The sequence below is a fragment of the Myzus persicae genome, unplaced genomic scaffold (genome assembly GCF_001856785.1).
Source record: "Myzus persicae strain clone G006 unplaced genomic scaffold, MPER_G0061.0, whole genome shotgun sequence".
Classification (NCBI taxonomy): Eukaryota; Metazoa; Arthropoda; class Insecta; order Hemiptera; family Aphididae; genus Myzus; species Myzus persicae.
Genome location: NW_019102509.1, coordinates 223,802 through 249,175, shown reverse-complemented (window position 1 = coordinate 249,175; position 25,374 = coordinate 223,802). Strand labels below are relative to the sequence as shown.

Here is a 25,374-nt window from a genome sequence, read left to right as displayed (position 1 = left end):
TTATGATTTCGTTTAATATGATGACGTTACTCTCTAATATTGCGGAGAGGTAAAACCTATTTGTCACCGGAATATGCAAATGATGTCAATAACTGATACGGATGGGATGCCCTCATGCTGTGAGTATTATTATTTTTTTTTTTCACAGTCCATTTGTTTTAGTGCGTGGAAAACTTTCACTCGGCCAGTGGTTCCCATTCGAATTGCATTTTTTTTCGTTCATTGGATCGAAAGAAAAATCGCTTTTCGTCGAACCAATAAACCACTTGAGGAATTTTCTCTGCTCGTCGCAATTCGCACTAGATAGTGTGCAGACACCTGCAGTAGAAAATCCCATTACTGCAGGTGCACCGGCGACGACGGTCATCGGTTCGTAGGTACGACGTTTCCGGCCGGTTGAACGTACGCGACGTCGCGACCATGGTTAAGGTCCAATGGTTTTAGGTCAGTAATTAGTAACACGTTTGCGGTGCGTATTTATTAGACGCTCGACTTTGTTTTCTACGCTCAGTGTGGCACTGGTGTGATCATCGGGCAGATTCAAGCGATCGTTCGCACGCGGTGCACAATCGGCGCGCTTTTTTCACGTAGGCGAAATCGCACTCTCTAAAACTATAAGTCTCCTCGCCAAAAAGTAGGTATATCCACTAACCGTCGTCGTCGTCGTCGTCGTCGTTCTTTTTCGCGAGAGCTGCAGGCATAATATTATTATAATTATTACAAACGGTTATAAATATGATTTTGTCGAAAATAATAGCATGCCTCGTCGTACCACTGCTGTCGTCCGTGGTCGTTCAGTCGAACCGAGGTAATTTTTTTAAGTTTTATGCTTGGAAAAAAAATTTCAAATCATTGCGTAACGGCTTGACGGTTATTTTTTTAGACTTTGCTCATCGTTTGACTACTATTGAAGATTTAGCCACTCGTGACAACGTCATAAACGTGCCGGTAGCTTTGCCCACAGGTTACGTTGTGAACAGGCCGTCTCAAAACATGGCTACTGCAGGAGATCGAGTGGACGTTAACAAGGAACCTAGCAAAGAAGTATTAACTGAACACATTTTATTATCGTTATTATTCGTATAGTTTCTGGCGAAAAATGTTTTATAACAACTAATAATAGTAATAACTACCTAGATTTGAATTTGAGTCGTTATTTATAAATCAATTCGATGTATGCGCGAGTTATTGTAGAATTACATCGAAATGTCGAATATTTGATGTTAGAAAATAGGTTTATGGCTCGATACGATATAATATTATACAAGTACGAAGTACTTCCTACCTTCCACGTTTCGACAAAAAATTAACGTTGACTTTATAGGTTTCAGAAACTGATATGTATTTACTAGGAGCTATTGAAAAATTGGTACACAGAATGGATTTAATGGAAAAACGGTTGAAACGATCAGAAGAACTCATTCAACACATCGTAGAAGGAAACGCAGCCAACAGAGAAGGTTAGTCAAAATTTTATTCAAACTGTACAGGGATTAAAAAAAAAATGTTAACCATATATACCATATATAACCAGTTATTAAACATGTATACTATATTTAGGTACTTATTTATTTCAATAAATATCTTATTAATCACAGTTATAGAGTCCAATGGTTAATGGTCAATTTGTATGAAACAAATTTTGTGCTTTAACTTTTAAAGTAAGTTAGGTTATTTAAGTATGTGTTAAGGCTGTTTAAAAAAGTTATTTTCATTTAAACTTAATAGGTACTTACGTAGTCACGGTATAATATGAACCTGTATATGATGGCTAGTGTCTATATTTATCAATAATAACGATCGATAATAATTAGTTAAGTTTTTGTATTAATAATAGTACGTAATGTTTGCACCTTATTTGAATATCGATGCACCTTGAAGTGTTAAAAAATAAAATACAATGGTCTCAGTAGAGGTTATTACATTTTAGGGACTAAATAGCTTAACATTTTTAGTAACTTACTTTTTAAATCACCGTGGTGGGATTTCGTCTCTCAAAATCTCCCCCATTTATATTAGTCATTACTCATTACTCATTAGACATGAATGTTCTCAGTTCTGAGTGCTATAATTTCCACACCCCCGATATTTCGCGGTTTCTCGTTGTTGTTACTGGTGAATTTATCATAATATACATTTATTACCAGCTATTAAGTCATACGAATAGGTACATTTTAAATTCGTTATTTCCGTGTAGCATGTAGGTATTGTATTCAAAATTTATATTGCCACAGTATTATACTTATTGATATTTTATAATAATAGTTAAGAATGTTAATAAATAATAATAATCGATAACACTGAATGATGCGAGGAGGGAGGTTAAATGGCAATTATTCTAACTGTTTCCTTAATAATTACCTATCAATAGTAATTAATGATTAATCAAATAGGTACGTATCCACATTGAATTTCGTTTTTATACATCGTATGAGAGCCATAGACGCGAATAATGGATGATCCAATTTTCATTAATCCATTGCATGCTGAATACCTTTACAGATAATAACGTATTATTGTGACTGTGTGTATAAATTAACCAATTAGGACAGTAAGCATTTCTAAATGTTTAACGATGTAGGTAATCATAATATTCACAATTATAATAATTACACTTGTTTTTTAATTAGCACTTGTTTGTTTTATACAGGTATTGAGGTAAATTTTGAGATAGTACCTACGTATTATAATACAATATTACAATGGGGTATGTGCTTACCACTATATGTATAATAATAATATGTTGCCCACTTGCCCAAAAGATAGGATACAAAGTTTTATCCGATAAATGCCCTTATAATATAATCATATACTCGTATGTTAAAACATAATATATTATACATTATTTTCCTAAATTGTATTAAATATTGTGTAGTTTTGAGTATAGATAGAAAAATTATATTTTTCATAGTAAAGACGAATGACAATTAACGATGTGAGAATGTGAGATATATTGTTATTCGTGGTAAATTTATAATTTATTACTATAGCTATCTGGCTTTATTTATTCTATACAAAAATAAAGTGCTCAACACAACTTCAATAACATGTTACCGCAGTATTTAAATGTATAGGTAATATTACGTATTTACTTTTTACGTTTGAAAATGACAGGATGACCAACAAACCATCATTTGTAAATCGTAAGACCGAAGTCGTTCCCAATATTAATAAATATACTAAATACTTTAGAGTCAATGCTTACAACATAGAAAATTCTAAATAAATTAAAATTCAAACGAAAATGAAAAACAATATGCATCATAGTAATTTAATAGTTAAGCTATAATAATTAAGAATAAAATATAAATAGTTATTATAGGTGCCTAATTATTATTTATTTAGTTATGTGAAGTAGCGATTATATTAGGTACTTATTTAAAAGAATCTATTAACTATTGTTTAACAATTATATCTTGAGCAATAACGTTTATTACCAAACTTTTAGTTTATTGTCAAAATAATAAATGTTGGTATATTTAAGAATATTTATGACTTATGGTGATTGTACACCCGGTAATCGGTGCATTGACTGCAGTATTAGAAATCGAGATCCGAACTAAAGATTACCAATAGAAAACATTTTTTTTTAATTACTTTCTTTTTAAATTCACGAATAACATTAGTAAAACAAATGTAGAATATTTTTTAAATAAGTTAATTCTGTTAATTACAATTGTAAATTTGTAAATTATATACAATCATACAAATTTAAGTATATGCCGGTAGTTGAAGTTTTATTAAAATAGTGAAGTCGTGTGACTGTACCTTAAAATAACTTTAGAAATACTTATAGTAATTATTACTTTATTAGGGTTATTAATCTATGTTTAACTATTATTAACTATTATTAACTTATAATTTATATAACATCCCTTACTTGATAAGCTGTGTAAAAACAAAACTGTAACATAATTAAAAATTATAATAATAAGTACCTTCATTTTATAATTTGTTTTGGTACTGTTTAGTGTAGGTACCCATATACCTATTATAATACCCATAGACCATTACAGCAATAAACAGCATAGATATATTATAGGTATTGATGTATAATATTATGCTGCGTTGTTAGTTAAGACTTTCGAAACTAAATCGAACACATGTATTTGATTTTATAAAATAAAGTGTTTAACTTTGGGTGATTCGGCTAAATACTCTAATAGCTGTGCTATTTATATAACATCACTGATAACTACTATTGTAGTATTGTCTAAAAGTTGTAATAGATGTGTAGGTTATATTTCAATTTGGAAGTAAATAATATGATATATCTATCATTGGGGAATATTAAGCTAAAAAAATATTTTTTTTTAAAACACTATAGATAAGTATAATATAACATTATATTTAGGTTATACGGTTTAATATATTATTATGCATACATATAAGAACTTAATTTTCGAAATCGAAATTATGAATAATTTGATATTGATAGATATTATTCAGACCTATTATAGGTACTTATATATGTTTACTCTTTAAGTCTCGGCGCTTTTCATCAAAAATATATTATATAAATAATAATTACGTAATATATTTTAATAGAACATACATAATATTTCAGTAGAACAATATCAATATTATTATAAGAGGAACACATTTTTAATTTAATTTGATTTCAAATATTTATACAGCTATTAATTATAATCACATCTAAATATATTTTTTATTGTACGATTTTTACTATAGAATACTAGAAATGTATGATGGTATGAAAATAGGAGGTATGATACATAATATCTATTTTGTAAAAAGACAAGTTGTTGTACACATAATCAAACTACTTACTACTTATATTTATTAAACAATAGCTACTCATGATTTCTAATTGTTGGTATTAAATGTATTACAATTAGAAAAATACAATTTTAATAATAAACTACTATACAAATAAAAGCAGAGTATTCCGATTATTTTAAAAGAGTAGTTAGGTATAGACTATAGGTACTTACAAAAAATAAGCGATGAATATTATACAGACAATTTTAATTCAACTAGTTCGTATTGTCTATGTATTATACTATTATTACTATTATAGTGATACATATCATAATTTATAGTTATAGTTATATTTTAAAATTAATAATAATTACTAAATAGTAAGAAGATACAATCGTAATAACAAATAAGTGCAATAAACGAAAATATTGAACGACGACGTTCTATAATCACAATACCCTTAGACATATCTTTTCATCAAATATAACTTGTTTTAAACATCATAATATCTAATAATATATGACTGCTGCAGGTTTCCTCTAGCCCTGGTTGACATAATGAATATTCTTCGGATATATTTCATTACAATGTGGGCATATAGCTCAAATTAGGCTTAGCGTTAAAATATTTATTAATAACAATTATTACGTATAAATACATTAAGTATAAAGACAAAACACCCGTTGTACGATCGTATTGTGAGTGCATAGTTGCTCAGAGTATATTCTATGTATGGTAAATCATTATTTTTATTGTATTATTTATAAATATAATACATTTATAATACATTTTTTTATTTTGCGCAGATCCTTGTCCGGGAAATTTCACGCGTATCGCACATGCCTGTTATCACTTTAGCGAAAGACAGTACAACTGGAAGTCGGCCATGTCGATGTGCAAGAGTTTGGGCGGAAATTTGTTAGAGTTCGACAACAAAGACGAACAGATTGATGTGCTGACGTACCTTATCGGTGACAAGTATCTAAGAGGTGAGTGAGCCATGGTATTATTATGAATGGTTATTAGGGTGTTATATGTATATAGGTTACAGGGTGTCTTAACGTGCATTTTTAAAGAAAGAATTAATGTAAAATATAATTTAATTGGTGATATTTTTGGGAGTTTTAATATTTTTAACGACGACCTAAATTTTTGTTTTCATAATCTGATATACTTTTCTAAACATTGCGAATTAATAATTATGATCTATCTATAATGTAGGTATATCAAATCAAATATTGAACAATATTAGTTTTTTATATCAATAAACGCATTGAAAATGAGTAGTGGACCATAAAAATATTTTGGGATACAAGCAGATTATAAAATGAAAAATATATAGGTTGTAATTTGAAAATTTATTTTTTCGAAAATTCCGTTTTATTTAATTGATAGCAAAAATAACGAATACTGCAGGTTCGCGTTTAAGAAATCACTCTGTGTACTCAGTACAACAGTATTATAATATTTATATATTAAGAGAAATAATTGGAAATTGCGATGCAAACCCGCGCAACTGCAGTTGTCGAATATTCAAATCGCTTGTTTAAAAAAAAAATTCTCTATAATTGCACGTCGGAATCGCTACAGGTTACGACTACTGGACCGGTGGCCTAAACCCGGGACTTTTGTGGATATGGGCCAACAGCGCGCGGCCCGTGGTGCCCAAGGACTCGACGAGGCCCGAGGACCAGATCACCGGGTCCGGAAGGTGTTTGCGCCTCACCCCGAACGCCGCGACCAAGGTGTACGCGTACTCGGGCGCCGAGTGCAGTAACCGGCACCGGTACGTGTGCAAGCACGAGGACAACGCCACGGAAAAGGCGCTGACCAGGATACACAAAGCCCTTAAGGACGGAGGAGGTCAACAGCAGAAGCCGACGACGGTCTTCGGGTCGTCGCCACTGATCGCGGCCACCGTATAAACCGTATTTTTTCCCACTATACCTACTTATTAGCTACCTATACAGTAATCTATAATTGTAAATTGTGTGATAAGTAATCCGAGCATTACCTATACAATATAAATAATATGTGAATAAAATATAGCGAATTGTGAATTCGTCGAGTCCTATACGAAAATATTCAAACTCACTGGAAACGCGCTAACGGCTGTATGAAACTGGATGAATATAATATTATGCTATGTGATAGGTATTGTAAGTAATTTTTTTTTTGTATTATTTATATATATATATATATTATAAATTATTGTTTTCCAAAGACCGCTGTTCGAAGTATACGAACTCCTTATATTTTACGCATCATGTCATATTTATTTTTATTACACGTTCGACGGAATATTAAAATATAACATCTGAAATTTTTTTTAACGTTTGTTGTGGTGTACCTATAAGCTTAACAATATTATGTCATTAGCGAAATGGCGACTATATCGGCGTCATCGCAACACTCGCGTTTTTCGTACAACGCGTTTTGCCAATCGATATTAAAACAATAGTAATAGAAATAATAATAATAATAATAATAATAATCATAGTACGAAGTTCGGTGTCTGTAGCTCTAAACGGTCATCAGGTTGACGGAGGCAATTGCGACGAGTAGCGCGGAGGCGACCATGGTGCAGACCTTGTTCCGACGCCCGTCCGAAAACAACGGCATCGTTCGGTCCATCATCCATTCGTAGCCCAGCCGGCTGTTGTTGTTCTTCAAGAGCTCGGTGCCCACCATTTTCCGGATCTTGTCGTTGTACGCGTTTAGCCATTGCACCTGACGAAAGGATAAAAACAGGATAAAAACCACATTGGTCGCATGTCGAAATCTTTCGGCAGTAAAAAAAAAACAACCACGCGTGGTGTATAAGCATAATATCGTCGATAAATTTGAAAAATTTTTGCGATGTTTTTTCCAAATATTTATTCAAATGTAACTTACACTTTGCAGTGTATACGTACTTGTTTTGGGCTGAGCATGTAGTAATCGATAAGCTTTGGTTCGAACGGTACTAGAGTGATCGGCACGAACGTCAAATATTTACCCATTGTTTCGTTCTATACACAAATAATAAAAATTTATAATTTATACGCATTCTGACGATATTGTTTTTTCTTATTCCACGCGATCCCTTCGCTACATAATATTAGTCTTTAGTTAATATTTGTTACTATATACCATATAATTACCTTTGTTATCACTTCTAATATAGTTTCTAGACGTACGCCAAAATGATTTTCTTTATAATAACCAGGTTCTGTGTTAAAAAAAAAAAACATGTATGAGAAATATTAAAATATACTTTTCTGTTGACTGTCATGCACCATAACATACAACTAACGAACAAATGATCTGCAGATGGTTCGTACAATCGCACAATTATTACTTATACCCAGCTATTATAATTTTTTAATTTGACGTACTTACCATCAGATATGAAATATCCTTCTTTGAGCACTACGTCACTTGCTTTTTGTCCGTAATACATATTAACAGGTGCTTAAATGTTTAAACAAAAATAATATTGAAATAATTAGTTATATTGATTAGGTATCTTAAAAAAAAAATCAAATTAAAAATAGTACAATATACATTTTTAATAAATGTATTGTATCAGTAGTTTATTTTTTTGACACATTTTGTTTGTCTGTAGAGTGTCAGGTTTACGCTTTCCTATCTGATTATTACTAAGCTACAATATGACAGATTAAAGAACCTAATTAATATTCTGGCCTTGTTTAAATTACTATAAATACATTATTACTATACTGTTTTGGCTATATATATTATTAGTATTTTTGATTGAAAATTGAAATTACAAACATATTGTTCTAGAAAACCAAAATATTGAACGATGTAGGTATAACTGTTATTTATTGGACTTGTGGTGAATGTCTGCATCGACAATTTAAAAGTATCGTAGTGTCAGTGGCGTATTTATTGCCAAGGATAAATACCCCCTTGGGCTTTCTTCCTTTATTAAAAGGAAGTAAGTTTATTACCTAGACACTCAATTGTGAATTTGTGCTTAATATTAACTATTTTATAGTATTTTTATATTGGTTTTTTTTTGTTTTTGTAAATGCAACATTAATTGATGTTAGATGTTTATTTTTTTACTGCATTTATTTAAGTTTTATTCGTTTATTGTTATCGGTGTACATAGTAGGGGGATAACTATGGAGTTTATCTCCAGTAATAATTTTTGGGTGTAAATTAAAAGTTTGAATTTACTCAAGACCCTATTGAAAATAATCAAGATATTTGTGTGATGTACAAAAAATAATTACTTATTGTATTAGTTAGTATTAAATGTAGAATGCTGTGTACACTGTACCTGTATACAACTAGACGATTGAGTAAATAGACTGTACCTATACTGTATAACAGTATAGTCATTAGTCAAGTATTATTGGAAACCTCAAAGGGTGTCACTGTTACGAACGCGATTCAGTGCTTCATCCCCTCACTTAAACAGTTCCTAAATACGCTTTCGTGTAGCGTGTACCGTATATTGTATATCTTATATTGTAAACATATCTATAATGTACCCAGTACGCGACAATCGAAAATCGTGTACACTTTCTAGTTTTCTACAGTCGTAATGGCGTTATATAATGACATGGTTGTGAACGAGAAACTGGCTAACTGACACAAACATCAGAGTTTACGTGAATCAATTACCTATTCCCTTTGATGTTTAATTTTTCTGAACAAACAATCAATGTACCTAAATTGGGTTATACATTTTTATGTTTTTTTTCTTTGTAAAATTCTAGTGCTGATTACATTACAATTTACCTCCTTGCAGGAAATAAATACCAATGGAACTTTAATAATATTTAGAAATAAGAATAGTATACATTATATATAACGGGGGTGGTGAACCTGTGGCATGTATACGTTGAAGACGTCTGAAATCGTATTATCACCCCTTGGCTCTTACAAAAATAAAATAATATATTATTATACGTATGTCATATACCCATAATAATCACTTACGTTCGTGGACCTTAAGAAACACTCCTATCCCGTGGCTGGTACCGTGTTTGTAATCGTAACCGAAATCCCAGAGCGGCGCCCTGGCAATTACATCAATCTGATTGAGTTTCAAATTGTACGGAAATGTGAACGACGCAAGATCGATGGACGCCATCAACACCCTCGTGTACGCTTCGATTTGTTCGGCCGACGGCTGTCCGAAATGCACCGTTCTGGTCACGTCCGTAGTTCCGTCTGCAGTAGATCAGGAACATGAGTTAGATTTAAATCTTATTTGTTTCACGGGGTCTTAACTTAATGTAGTTATTTTTTATATTAAATATTAGGTAATATATTTTTATTACGATAATCACGCACCACGCACGGCCCACACTTCGAGTTTTATATGAAGATTATTATTACCTATTGGTTTAAATTTTCATTGTGTTTTCGTACGATATTGTATAACGATTAATACACAAGTGGTGCTAGGCCATAAATAAATATCGAGATTTTTATAATAACTATTCCCTGCAGTGCATTTGGAAATAATTTAGAAAATATATTGAAGTTTAATAGGTGGAATTGCAGAGGCAATTAATTAATTATTTGATATTTTGGTAGCTTTGTTAGGATGACAACATTTATTGTATATTTCAAAAATATTGACGACTTTGATATGAGCCTATTATATAGGACATCTGGACATTATGGTAACCGATATTTCCGATTTGGGCGGGTCCTAAACGTCTTATATTTGTATACGTCCCGGTAAAGTGTGTGTGCCGTATCAAAATTCAAAACCATCGTCAATTATAATTTTCGGTGCCCTTTACTACGAAATGCGGTGACGCCGACGATATAAAAATCGTTTTACTACCAACATGGCATTTAGAAATTTAGAATGTTTGCAGGTTGACCTATATTTTTTATGAAATAATTTATGATAAATTTACCCTATAAAACGATTTCTACGCTCTTTAAAATAACTCTACTTACACTTTACTCGACATATAATATAATAATAATACATATACCTGCAAGTGCGCAGTGTTATATGAAATTTATCTAACCTAACCTACGTTCGTAATAACATAATACGAACGTAAATCTCTCGTGAGGCTGTTCATAGAAAACCAAATATCGCAAATACGCGACTTCGTGACATATATCTGACCTGCCCATACGTTTGTAATTTAACCATGATGTAAAAATGAAACACCACTTTCGATTATTATATTTATCTGTAAGCTCGAGTCAGCAAATGACGTCAATTTAAATACATATATAGACTATGTGATGGGTGCGTACTATTTTATATTGTTGTTTATACACCTTGCACCTCGAGTAAAATTAAACGTAAATGAGTTAAGTCTGCATTATGTGTTAAGATGAGACACTTGACTTTTCACTTTCTATATTTAGGTATACACATGTGTAACCTATTTACCAAAGTAACGCTCAACTCACATTATTATCAGTGTAAATTATACCTACATTCATTATACACAGTAGAATAGTCCTATATGTACAGTCAATATAGGACGAAATCTTGGTGTATTTAGGTATAATAGTTTTATCACATTTTAAATCTGTGACGGGTGTTTAACCTAACGTATAATAGCGCTTATGACGTCAATCTTACCCCAGTAATGTGCACCGCTGTCAATGACCAATGTGCTGACGTGATCAAGTTTCAAGCTGCTCGATATCGACGGTGTATAATGAGGTATAGCTCCGTTGGGTCCGTACCCTACAATGGACCTGAAACTCGCGCCTCGGCTGAAGTTTTGTTCGTCTCTGTACTTGTCCACCATGTTGGCCACAGCCAGTTCAGTGAGTTGTTGTCCGTTTTTAAACTAACATACAGTAAAAGTTTGAGAAAATTACGAAAATACGAACGTATTATAGATGTATAATTTGTTGATAAGAAATACTGAATGGGTAATATAATAGCTTCTACGGACGCATTTTGTAGCTATCCCTTCGAAACTATTACGCCGTTTTAGCAACGAAACTTGTAGGCTTAGCTGCCGAGGTATACTTGTGAATTAGGAATATTTACCAAATATGGTATAGTGTTTGTGTAGGTAACAAGAATAATTATTAGAGTATATACGCTAATCAAACCAAAATAAATTCGAAATGTTTACAAGCACCAGCTGGTATTCAATCGTTCGAATATTCAATATAGCCGTATAGGTATAGGTACATATTACAATTGTTATTGTATCGAATGGAATAGTAATTTGATTATTTTATATTTTGTACCTGTTCGTTAAGCTTGGCCAATATATTACACATCGCCGCCGAATCTCTAATGTGCGAGAGTCGCATTCCTTCCTTTTCGACGGAATTCTTTTCTGCCATCATGTACATGATTGGCGAAGGAGCTTGCTTTCTCTTTTCGGTATTGATCTACAATAATCAAATAAGCAAAGTGAACCTCATCAAAATTAAATGGTATAATTATATTTCCATCACACACTGTACAGTTGAAAGTTTAAACACAATATTCATTATTCATAGTAGAGGTGCCTACAAAGAAATTACATTTACATTTTACACCGCCGCAGTCAGTCTAAAGTCATGATTGACGAGGGAAAAATTATATAGGTATATATAATACAAGTTATACAATAGCATGTTAGTGGTGGAAGATTATTTATAAATTATAGCGGTATGATAGGTACATATATTATATTGTTCATTCATTATATCGCAATCTACTTTCGAATAAAACTTTTCCATTAAGTAGATTAATTATAAATACATTTACATTAATTGCAATGAAGATGTCGATGAAGACTTAATGGTACAATAATTTTAAGCTCGAGAAATGAATAACAGGAAAAAAATCATTAAACATTAAGTATACGTCATCAGTTGTCATGATAAAAAAATAGTATTCGTATGATCGACGAGGCCATCATAATTTCAAAAACTCACCAAAATGTAAATGCATCTGCTCGCCCCGTTGTTGAACTCCGTAGCAGACGGTATTAGCACTTTTTGCCAAATCTGCGATAGCGTCCTCAGGTCGATCCATATGGCTTCATAATCGTGGAGCCTACAGTGTGATATTTAGGTAAGTATACATATTATAGCTGTATTATTCCAAATAGGTTTATATTATCTTGGTGGTAATAGTATTCGAATACATAATATTATTTAGAGTAAATATTATTAAAATATGCGGGAGGCGAGGTCAACTGCTATAGGTACACACAAGTACACAGCACACTATGTTATTTATACTAAATAGTTATTACTTATTATTATAATTTGTATATATAGCACAATAATATGCTATATTATTATAGTTGTAACTTTCGACGATGTACGAAGTCTAACCTGGCGCAATGAGCCGATATACAGTTGTCAGTGTGCAGATGTCTCCGGATGTCCGGACTGAGCTTCACGGAATCGGTGTACAGGTGCAGTTGGTCCTTGCTGACGATGACGTACGACTTGAGAAAAGGACCGTAAGGTATGTCGTGGCCTCGAATATTCAGCAGCCACGCGATTTCGTCCAGAGCCGTCACGATCATCGCGTCACACCCCATGGCTTTGATTTTTTCGCGAGTCGCATCCAATTTGTCCTCCCATCTCTTGCCTATTTTTTTTTTATAATTTCACATAATTTTTTTACTTAAGGAATTTATCATGTACATATATATATATATATATTATCTTGTGGCGTATTCATGTGGATTGTGAAGGAATCACGTAGTTTGAATTTGATCCCCCTTGAGTCACTAACAAGTATTTAATTCATAATATCAAACTAATTATAATTATATAACACAATATAATCCTTATTTTTAAGAGAGTAGGTAAGTATACTTAAGTACGCTATGTATAACAATCGGCAATAATTGTTTACCAAAATGTGCAACGTTTTTGTAGAAACGATAAATATTACTATTCAGTATGGAAATGATTATTTTTCTTATGAGTTTATTAAACAAAATTACGTTCATCTGTATTGCAGTTTAGTTACTCATGGTACCCAACTATATGTAAAGGGAATGTTGCGTTTCAGCGAGTTCTTTAAAATTTGTTTTTTTTTAACTTTATATAAAATGTGAATAATATAATATTATGTAGATATTTGAGTATATAGAAATAAAAATGTGGTAAATATATTTCTTTAGAAATCAAATACGTGCATAGTATATATATTTTGATTATGATACATTACATATAATTTTAATTTTAATTTTAATATTTAAATTATAATGCAATAAAATTAGTATATTAATAAGTGTTATACTTCAGATTCAAATAAGTTGTTAAATTATGAATTCATTCAGAATCGTTTACTACGATCTTTTAGTATTAGAACAAGTTTAATCAAAGAACGAGTGGTTGAGAAAGAATTATTATTTCATGTAAAAAATATATTATACTTATATGTATGATATGTATGTTAATATTATACATTTAATAATTTTCCGATTTAAATGATTTAACAATTAGAATGAATTACATAAATCAATAAATACTGTGAGTAAAAGTCAGTAATCTGAAGTACACAATTTAACACATTGGAGACGAGTACCGTGTTAGGCACGGCCACGGTTTTAAGATAAGTGAGACGCTAGAATTTTTACAATGTTAATGAATTTTATGAAGACAATTAGAATTAGTCGAGTCGACACTAAAATCAACGTTAAACAGTGCTACAGCTAGATTATCCTTGCAGGATACTGGGTACATAGAACAATATTTTATTATTTTTGAACAAATTTGGTTACACGGATCTATTTACTTCGCTACGACGATGAGTTGGTGTATATTGGTGCACGTTGCATATACTCATAAATGTGACATGTACCTACATGATGAGTTATGGTTGGGCAGGATGTGCATACGAATGCATGCGATGTGTATGAGGTATGCCCCTTTATCGGCTACACATAGCTAACAAAATCGTGATACTGACCTGCGTATTCTAGAGGCCAGACGTAAGCTTCGCGCGTCGGATTATCGGGCCGGTTGTCTATCCATATCATATCAATTATGTTGTTATTGATGGGCACTAGGCTGATGGACTCGTTTGCCAGAGCGTGAAACAAGAACTCCCAATCACCGTTCGAGATGAGCTTAAGGTCGGCGCCCACCCTGGAATTAGGCTTGAATTCGTCCAGCAACCATTCGTCGAGCCTTTTCTGCAAATATATATTTTCATTTTTTTTTTATAATTGTAAATCACATACGCAAATATAAGTTATGTGCAAGCAAACGTTAACCACCACCACACTGCACGATGTGCCAGCAATTATTTTTGATAAAGAGGGTTTTATAAATCTGCAAAAGCTGCGCCTACCGACTCTCCGTGGACAAACAGCTGCCAGTCGCAAGACAGCTCTTCGTCCGCCTGTTTGTGGTACATCCACACGGTCCAGAAAACCGCTTTGGTCTGTGTTACCACGGCCACCCCACCGGTGCCACTGAATCCCGACAGATATTTCAGCCTTTTGTCGTGGTCCGCCACTTCTTCGTTCTACACACGAAAAGGACTCATCAAACCACGCGTTATAAATTATAATGTTATGATTGGTGTACCATTGGCGTTCAACACAGTTTATTTTAAGTCTTAAAAGTATTTTACAACAGGCCATGGTTTATAATATATGTTTAATGCGGAGACGGATTATTGTCTTGATCAGTTTTCAAAAATCGTGTGCCGATGAATATTTTTAAAGAAATCACGTATTCATGTATCATAGATACCTAAATATAAGTATAGCCTCTTGTTTCTTTTTCTGCGGAGCCACGAAATCGGGCATTAAAAAAATTGGAGTAATTTTGATTTCAAACGTGCAGTCCGCTCATTAGGAACAATAACCTGAGCAAATAAGTTACTAAAATGACTTTTCAATTGTTTTTTTAATAATTCGAATAACACTGCAGTTCCGATACATTACAAACAACTTAAAATTACCTGCTACAGTGAAATTTAAATAAATAATGAAAAAAATAATTCATTAATTTTGTAAAAGTTTTTCGATTTTTGTAATATTTTGATAGTATGTATCAATCAACTTTGTTGTTGTAATTAAAATAGTGTGTAAACCTATAAATTATCTCAAATAAAATTATAAATTACTTGATGTTCGTCAGTATCAGGAATGATATACGCATCGATTGGAGGTCCATGGTGTGCATTTCTTTTCTTCATTTCATTTCTCAACCTTAAACACGTTGATTTTTACTCTATTGTTTCAATAAATTTGTTATAGTTTAACTTAACAATAATAAATTAAAATTAATCCAAGAGTTATAAACTATAGTGATGTAATAAGTGCTAACATTTATTATTTATAGGTATGTATATGATACAACTAAAGTCTATAGGTATAGTATTATAATAATAATATACACATAGGTTATATATAAGTATATAAATTACTAAATGTCTAAATTAATAATAATTGATTACAAGTAGCTTACTAGGGAGTTAATGTTTATGCATTTATCATATTTTTAAAAAAATTCTAAATTATGTGGAGTAAGGTTATCATCGCATATTAATTTTATTAAATTATATTTGACTTAATATACTTGATTAGTTTCTAAGATATATGTATATTTTTTCTGATCAACCAACAATTCACGAAATTTAATTTGTAAAATTATAAATTATTTTTAATGTTTAATGAATAAAATATAAAGTTAAAATTAATAAACAATTACTTCATTTTTATTGATGCATATTTTAATTCTAAGCATATTCGTATTCTTTAAAATGCATACTTTTCCATTTTTTAGAGCATAAACATTCACTCTCAAGTTATACATTCATACCATAAAACATCATATATATTAAAATGAATTATTTTTAATATTTTTATTTTACTCGTGAAGGATGGCAGACGTGTTGACTCGATTAATGGGCTGCGGTACGTTTTCCATTGGTGGACATAATTTTCTACCCACTGATTTTTCATTAGAATCTCCATTTTGACTATACGCCGTTGTCCAGAAGTCTAAAACTTAAAGTTAGACATAATTATATAACTAGGTAATATTATTCCTAATAATACAATAAAATCATGATATCAATAACGTCATAAGTCCATACAACATCAATTGTTTAATGTTTAAACCATTATCAAATATTAACTGTTACAAGTTAAATTTACGATTGTTCTAAAAATAGCGTAATCAATTTTTAAACACCTATAAATATGTTAAATGAAATCAATCATACTTTGTTTTTAACTAATTAAAATATTAACTATAAACTTGTAACTGTAAGAGATTATTATTTGATTTATAGAATTGAATTGAAGCAAAATATATAGGTAGATGACAATAATGAGTTCCACATCTACCCATATCTTACGACTTACATCTTATATAGTTATTTGATAGGTATACATAACAATATGAGATATTATATATTCATAAATATATTGTTTAATATGCATTTAAGTTATACGTTAAATTGTAATGTTATAATGGTACATACTACATAATATAATATATACATGGATATGTTTATACTACTGGTAGTAGCGTGCTATTAGTGGTTAACTTTTGTGAAAGGGGGATATGAATATTCTCGACTGTTCTCACACCACGTAATAACATACCAAATTATATTTTTGTATTTACCTGCAGGTGCTTTTTAATTATAATTTAAAACAATATATATCATTAATCGTGTGTAAGGATAATTTGTGTATGAATTATGAATAAATGTTAATAAAGTACAATAATTACTTAATTAGTAACATCTTGGCGTAAATCACCCTATAAAGGTGGTAAATAAGTAGTGAGTACTCATTATCACATTATTGTTATCACTTAGCAATCAACTCAACATGATGTTTGAAAATATCCAATATTAAAAATCACACAAGAAAATATCGAAAACATGCATATTTTTTATTTTAACTATAAATTATAAGAAATCGATAGAGAAAAAACAGCTGATGGGGGATATGACACCCTTATCCACTCTCGTGAGTATGATTGATTTCAAGTATTCTCTAAATTCCAAATGGCAAATAATTTCTTAAAATTTTGAATTATAAACATCGAATGACCACAATATATTTTTGTATTTATAAGCATTTAAGATATTACAGATAAGTCTCGAAGTAATGTACAAAATAAACCGGAAGACTTGAGTACATTTATTTTTTAATTGCTTATAGACTACAAAGTACAGATAAACTTCACTTTATAAAGTCATTCTTAAAACTTTCATTATATTTAACAAATGTTATTGTACATTTGTGAATACGCAGTTGTCGCTTCTGCTTCATGGCACCACGATCAATATAATAATAGACCTAGACATTATTATGTATACATAATACATACCCACATATTATGTGAATACGTATAATATTATGAGTTAATAGGTATATAAATACATGTATAAGACTCAAGTCATTTTTGGTACTCATATTATATTGAGCAGGTCATTATTTTTTTTCAAAATTGTTTACCTTATTAATGGCTAATTGACACAATTAATAAGAGGTTAGACGATATAATATAACACTTTGATTCAAGTTACCCGCTTGATGAGTAGAGGTGGAAGCCTCAATAGTATTAATTTTTCAAAAACTCATCCTTGCATTCCGTAATCTTTTTATTTGTTGTAAACTCTTAACTATTGCAACAGTGCTTTAAGTTTTTAATTCAGCCGTTCCTATAACGGGTCAAAAATTATAATATGGAATTTTAGATATACGTAAATGTATACTCTGAGTACCGCAAATCTCGTCCTGGTACTATAAAAACATAAAACCAACTATACTTATCTTACCTATGTATAATGTAACCAAACCCAAACGTATAAAATAAAAATAACAAATTTATCGGAATCATGATTCTGAAAAAATCAGCTTTGAGAGAGGGAAATCCCAACGACCCAAAGGGTGAAATTACTTTTCTGGACAATATTAAATGTCTCTATATTGTAATTAAATGAGGGAGGACCACTAAATGCAGTGTGTAGTCCAACTACACAGACATAGTAACAAGGGTAAAGTGTTGATTCCCTCGAGAATGGTATAGTAGAAACTAGGAAGTGCAATCCAACGTAAATCTTATGGCACCCCATACAAAATTCGATGTGTCAGCGTAGGTATAATAATAAGGTTGATAATATGTCTATCAACTATCAACTTTAATACAAGATAAATAGATACCTACCGGCTACCACCTACTGCTTCTATCTTACAATATATACTGTATACCTGTACATTGTATTGTATAAATGGGCCATGTGGATGGGAGATTCCTAATGTAATTTGGCCATGTGGTAATCATATATTTTGACCTAATTTCGGATGACATTTAAAGTCCTCGGGGGACGTGCATATATTGTTTCACTAAAGGTTGTTTTCTGTGGGGGCCGTATAAAAATTGCTGACATTTCAAAATCGTCAGTTAGAACCGCGGCGCTATGGCGAAAACTCGGCAGTTTTTTCTTTGGGTTTTACGACCAACAGAAACGCATCAACACATTAATAATTATGCCCGGAATTATACGAAAAATTTAATTATTTGTATACACGGTCATGGTGCGCACGTTAACATAAAAAAGTGAGAGTTGATTTGAAGTCCCTTTAAACTATCCCCTATTTTTTTTTACGTCCTCAGAGTTTTCAAAACACTACTATATTTTACATATCAAAGTTACCAAAACGCTTGCGAAAAAACCAATCAAAAAAAAAAAAAAATACGTGTCGTGGGTAGTTTTTAACTTCGCATATACCCACAATCCACATACGTACTTATATTTAATACGTATGAAAGAGTGTTTTGATTTGCACTCCAAAATTTCTGGAACACAAATTGTATGGTACCTATACCTTTACTAATGTAGTAATGTCTAATCCTTATACATATTATATAGGTAAAGGTCCTAGGTTGCTAAAATAAAATCAATGAACAGATATACCACATAATAAAGGTAGGTACGTAAAAACAAAACAATGTCTCTATGACTCTACCCCAAATTAAATCCCATGCACATAGGTGCAACACGATATCATATTGCCAATAACTTATATTTTAATTACTTTATTGGTATTATACGGCATCAACTTTTATCTAGGTATTAGGTATATATAATATAAACTATATCATAGGCGTAGCGTGATCAAATTCTACATTTAGCATGTACCTACTACATGCTAATCTACTATACAAATATTGAAAACTTTGTATATATGTACCTAATTCCGAATTCGTTGGGGGAAATTATGGATTTTTTAAAATGACCCTTCCTTTTTTCATTACGATTTATAGTTTCTTCGTCACCATTTATAATGTAATAAAATATCTATAGAAGTAAGTTTGAATAACGACTAAATTGGATAGTTCCATAAATACTATTAATCATTTTTTTATTGTTATTATTTAATTTGATGAAATGTATTTATTGTGTTTGCAACTTGAAATATTAGTGATGGATATCATATTATAGTAAGTAGTAAGTACTATAATAATATGTAGGTACTCTATTGAGTCCATTCAATACCTACATTTTGAAAATATTTTGGTACCTTTATATAGTCGTGAATTTTTTTATGGGCAATTACGATTTTAAAACCTCCTATAAAGTAGTATGGGAGATTAGGTTAAGTTACTATTATATATAATAAACTGAACTTTCGATAAGAATAGTTATTCGAATGTGATTATATTTTATCAATGCTTTTAAATGTAAAATATATGTTGCGAGCACCCCGCTATATACTGTCAGTTATCACTTATCAGGTTAATTTAATGTAGAATATAATAACACTAATAATAATTAAACAATATATATAAGAAGTTAGGACATTAGGACAAAGTAAGTCAACTGTGGAACTGATGAAAATTCTTAGACCAGTATAGTTGTATACAAGTTGGCGTAAATATATATAGTCTAAATAAAAATTTAAAAAAATACTGTGGTGAAGGGGCTCAGATTATGCCACTAAAAAGTATAGACCCACTCACGACTTCTGGTTGAACTGTAAACCACCCACGTGATTCTTTTAAATGATATGCTCGGTCACTTGAAATAGATAGTAAATATACAAACCTAATCATATATAAACACCCATACTGTCCGACACTGATGTAAACGAATAAACGAGGCCAATATAATATGCCAATGGCCAATGACCATACAAGGTAGATATCTGTGGACCATCGATATATTCATGTACAATATATCCAACCTGTATTTTTCTTATTCTTGACTCATAACCTTTGAGTTATACAGGGTTTTTTTTATTTATAACTTTACTACGAATATTATAGCACCTGTAAAATATAGACGTAGGCAATCTGTGTACTTTAAACGCAAACGGAACGAATCATTCAACGCGATTCGATGGTGGCCATTATATTAATGCGTACGCTTTATATTTACCATTATTATGGATATATAATATATATGCCTTTTAATAGGTGTTTATAAACCTACAGCACCTGAGTGCGGACAACGCCCAATCGGCGGAAACAACCAGAGGAAGTTTGTCCGTGGCCCCATCAAAGTTTTTATTGATAGAAGTTTTAAACATCAGTTAAAAAAAATGAAAAGAATAAGTATTAAATATTTTACGCCTTTATAGGTATATGTAATGCATATATTATATATACACACTAATACACTATATTGTAATGTTCAGCAAATTTAAAATGCGTTTCGTCAATATGCTCGATTAAAAAAGGTAAAATATTAAGTGCATCTTGACTTTTGAAGTCTTATAGATACAGTGAAATATTTTCATGGTACAATTATTAGGTAGGTTAAGTATATGTGCATCGTGCATACATTCCTCTACCGTAACCAGTCATGAATAATAAGCATGTACCTATTAATTATAAATTTATGAGATTTAACGAATCAAACATATAGATATTAAATAGGTAGTCTGTAAGTATCTTATGGTTGATATTATTTTCATATAGTTTATAATACTTCATAAACCTAACTTCTTCCTTAGTCTAGGGCTCGAAAGTTCAAGAACTAAAAACTATAGATATATGTGTTTTAAATCGCTAAGTAGTAAAATATGCATAAAATTAGTTAATTAGTAGAATTGGAAAACATTCAAAATTGAATTAACATGAACTGTTAACAACTAAGAATTTTGACGGATTTGCAAAATAAAAACGAACGACTAATCACCATTATCTAGCTAACCCGTGTAATCTCGTCGGGACGTTATAAACTTTATAATATAAAGGATGTCAGAGCTCGGAGCTGATGCAATTTTGGTTGCCTACACACATTTGACACGTTACAGGTAAAACGCTATTTTCACAAGTTGTAATAAACTAATAGACGTCGCAATGTATCACACTTTTTTAGTATATTTATTTTTAAATGTATTTTTTGCCGTTATTAAAAAAAAAATTTTTTTTTTAATCTCACAAACTACTCTTATGTTTTTTTTTATATTAATTTAACCTAACCTAACCTAGCCTAATCATAAAAACTAAAAAAAAACCTTTGAATGTGTCTTATCTAAAATGCTTAGGTTAATATTTATTAAATATTTCAATACTTATAAAAAATAATTGTTGGCTGTCGGGGCAATTATAAAACACTGGGAAATATTAAAAACATTTTATACAATGTACATGTAGAAGTATTTATACATATGTACACTATAGTAGATAGGTACAGTATATGGGTATATCTTTATACAAAAACCTTAAAATATGCAATATAAACTTTTTAAATTCATTAATAAGAAATGTGTAGGTAAAAGCAGGTATATCTATCAATTTTTCAAACAACCAATTAGAAAAAAAATATGGAAGTACATAAACCCCTGGGCCTCAGTCTCTTTACAATATAGGCCTATGACTTATCCGTGGTATCATTAATCGCAATGACAAATTACGTGAAATCACGATTAAACAACAGGGGGTGATACGGTTTCATTATGTTTGAGTTACATGCACATAATATTTAGGTAGGTCCTTTATTAATGTATATAATAGTTTTAACTCATTTCTCAAACAAAAACCCCTGCAGTGAAAACTACAATGAATAATATTGAATGGTATTTCCGCTTATATTGGTTTTTGGTATACCAAGTATAATAAGGTTCCTCTCTGCCTATAGATTTCCGTTATCTATATATTTACATTTTTTTCATTTTGTTCATCCTATAAAAGCATTTAAAACGCGAGGATATCGAATGAATATTAATTATTTAAGACTTAAGTGTTCAAAATAGATAGGTAATTAAATTCTTGACCGATTTGTTCTAATAATTGTTGACTAAAAAAAATATAAAATAAAAGTTAGGTCATTATAGTGGGTAGGTATTAGCGTATTACCTATGTCAGTGTGTTAAATAAACCCATATACCTACAAACTATGGACAGCACTTGGAGAGAGAGAGAAGTCAGGCAACGACATAGGGTGAGCGAGAAAAGAAACAAAGTAGTAAAATTTATATTCAGTTCCTTATGCGGGCTCCTTTACTACTTTATGTTCTTTCTCTCTCAGTTATATGGTTATATGATCGCCCAGCATTGATGGCAGGGCGGAGTAGAATGAGTTGTCCATTAGTTTATACGTCTATGCATTAACCTTAACCAGTATAGCAGTATTCCCAATACCATTACACAGTTCAATAAAAAGGTATTTTTCAAATAGCCGGTATAAAATCATAATATATAAATACATAATAGGTACCTAAATTTATCAGTCATCACAAAACTACAAGACCGTAAAAAATTCTTTTTTTTAAGTATTCGACAAATAATTAAAACCAGTTGGGTATTGTATCTAGCTAAAAATATATGTTAGATATAGTCGCGCAAAATAATAAAATTATCTAAATGATCTGAATAGTGGTATATATTACCATCGAAGTGAAATCTTGTTGAAATTATAAACAAAAATTAAATAAATATTGTTTTATTTTAATAAATAAGTAGTTTTTAATAGGTAGTAGGTACCTACAGACTACAGTATACCTAGGTATACTAAACTAAGGTACTACCAATAGAGCCGTACGCCTGTAATCTGTATAATACCTCCATTGTTTTACATTTTTATCTTAGCTACACATGAATATATTGCAGATTAAGTACATTTTTTATTAAAATTTCAATAACAAAGAAAAAAATGAAATTGCTTAACTTTATTTATATATACTTACATGCTATATACTTCGCTATAGACTATAAGGTACCTACTAGGTGGGTAACACTTTTACTGTAAGGTTATAATTTCTTATTTAAGGGTAACGTATTTGTTCCCTAGTACACCTATAAGCTATTCAGTATATAAGGTGTATAATTCGATTATGTGAACAAGTTATATTTATTTTACATTTACATTTAAAAAATATATTAACAACCCGTTCTATGGAACAACCACCTGCCCGCTAGGCTTCCGAAATAACACAATCCAAATATAATATTATTTTCATACTCTGAATTTTAAATATTTTTATTTTTATACATGATCTTATAAACACTACAGATATTTAGTTGTATTATTATGATTTATGTTATCAATTTCTCTTGAGTTTGGGAAGGTAATGCCGTGCAATAGTGCGAGTCACCATTGCCTTTCAATGTTGAGTAGGTGCCTACCAACTAAGAATTTTTAGTTTGGACATTGAAACTTGCCGTTTATTAAAAATAAAAAAAAAAGAGTATAATATTCGAAAATTTGAAATCATTCAAAATAATATTTTATTACATTGGTTGTAAGAACTTATTTTTTAATTCGATCAAAAAAATATTTTTTTACCGGTCTTCAATTATCTAATACACCAATGGTTTCATATTAAGTCAATTATTGTTGTGCAAAAGAGTATAAATAAATAAAAACGTCAAATTTTTTTGGTCGTTACCAATGCATCAGGTGTATTTTTGACGGATTCTCAATAATAATAAAGAAATGGGTAATTTACTAATCACAAGTAAAAATAAAGCATATTAAATATATATATATATGAATATCTGCGTTCTTCGAAAAATTAACTATGCGTCACTAGCTTTAAGTTTTCACATACTCTAAATTTGTATATTTATCTAACATTACTTGTTAGATACACACTTTTGAAAAAAACTCATTAGTAGTTAGCTAAAAAGAGCAATGTGTATCACTTCGCTTTTAACGTAATTTTCATGTACTAGTTAGCACATCCATATATACATTGGAAATATTAAAAAACTATTTTTGAACTGTTACTATTTTTTACATACATAAACGGATCTATCGATAAATCAAAAATAATTCAAATACTTACACATCAGTAGGACACATATTCTTTTCATTTTTGTAGATCGGTGATTTAAGTTTTGAGAAGAACACCTAAAACATTTTTCAGCCAAAAATATTCAGCACTTTAATAGCAGGCAAGAGTTTCGAAATAAATGAGCGCCTTTGAAATTAAAGTGTTCAAGGGTCTCCTTAACTGGATATAAATGCATAACACCAGTGTTGCCATTTATCAAGGTGCAAAGTACCAACATAAATGACAAAATCACGCAATACCGTGTACATCACAAATTCTTTATTTTTGTAAGTAAACGTTTTATTTTTTATTTTTAATAATTACAATTTTAACAAAAATGACTACACATATCTCATTTATGTACAAAATATACTTTTGTATTATTGATTAACGTAGTTTGAAGAAGTCATACTTTAAGTTATTATCTTAATAACTTGTGACAACAATTACCAAATATGTTAATATTCAAGCAAAATTG

General features: G+C 30.7%; 2 protein-coding genes across 3 annotated transcripts; one reads left to right on the top strand and one right to left on the bottom strand.

Annotated features, from left to right (window-relative positions):
• The first annotated feature begins 322 nt into the window (after positions 1 to 322).
• On the top strand, positions 323 to 7,045 carry LOC111032299. The gene is made up of 5 exons (XM_022312568.1): positions 323 to 808; positions 884 to 1,044; positions 1,325 to 1,460; positions 5,529 to 5,711; positions 6,313 to 7,045. Exons 1-5 carry the CDS (start codon positions 736 to 738, stop codon positions 6,645 to 6,647), a joined length of 888 nt encoding a protein of 295 aa, XP_022168260.1. The 5' UTR covers positions 323 to 735; the 3' UTR covers positions 6,648 to 7,045.
• LOC111032296 (xaa-Pro aminopeptidase ApepP-like) lies at positions 6,908 to 25,324 on the bottom strand. 2 transcript variants are annotated; one of them, XM_022312562.1, is made up of 14 exons: positions 24,909 to 25,324; positions 16,523 to 16,658; positions 15,773 to 15,857; positions 14,990 to 15,166; positions 14,606 to 14,831; positions 13,012 to 13,273; positions 12,607 to 12,727; positions 11,929 to 12,075; positions 11,303 to 11,516; positions 9,679 to 9,912; positions 8,104 to 8,175; positions 7,866 to 7,933; positions 7,638 to 7,733; positions 6,908 to 7,452 (listed from the first exon to the last, which is right to left on the bottom strand). In XM_022312562.1, exons 1-14 carry the CDS (start codon positions 24,934 to 24,936, stop codon positions 7,246 to 7,248), a joined length of 2,073 nt encoding a protein of 690 aa, XP_022168254.1. In that variant the 5' UTR covers positions 24,937 to 25,324; the 3' UTR covers positions 6,908 to 7,245. The 2 variants fall into 2 exon arrangements, with proteins under 2 accessions (XP_022168254.1, XP_022168255.1); XM_022312563.1 differs by having other exon boundaries at positions 16,523 to 16,652.
• Positions 25,325 to 25,374: the final 50 nt, after the last annotated feature.

What these genes read in the sequence shown, in the direction of transcription:
- LOC111032299 (XM_022312568.1), top strand. Translation starts at nt 736, where the DNA reads ATGATTTTGTCGAAAATAATAGCATGCCTCGTCGTACCACTGCTGTCG. An exon ending in ACAAGGAACCTAGCAAAGAA is followed by an intron (nt 1,045 to 1,324) that starts GTATTAACTGAA and finishes TTGACTTTATAG; the next exon opens with GTTTCAGAAACTGATATGTA. An exon ending in AAACGCAGCCAACAGAGAAG is followed by an intron (nt 1,461 to 5,528) that starts GTTAGTCAAAAT and finishes TATTTTGCGCAG; the next exon opens with ATCCTTGTCCGGGAAATTTC.
- LOC111032296 (XM_022312562.1), bottom strand. Translation starts at nt 24,936, where the DNA reads ATGAAAAGAATATGTGTCCTACTGATGT. An exon ending in TGGCCAAGCTTAACGAACAG is followed by an intron (nt 11,517 to 11,928) that starts GTACAAAATATA and finishes ACTGTATGTTAG; the next exon opens with TTTAAAAACGGACAACAACT. An exon ending in ACATGCTCAGCCCAAAACAA is followed by an intron (nt 7,453 to 7,637) that starts GTACGTATACAC and finishes TCCTTTCGTCAG; the next exon opens with GTGCAATGGCTAAACGCGTA.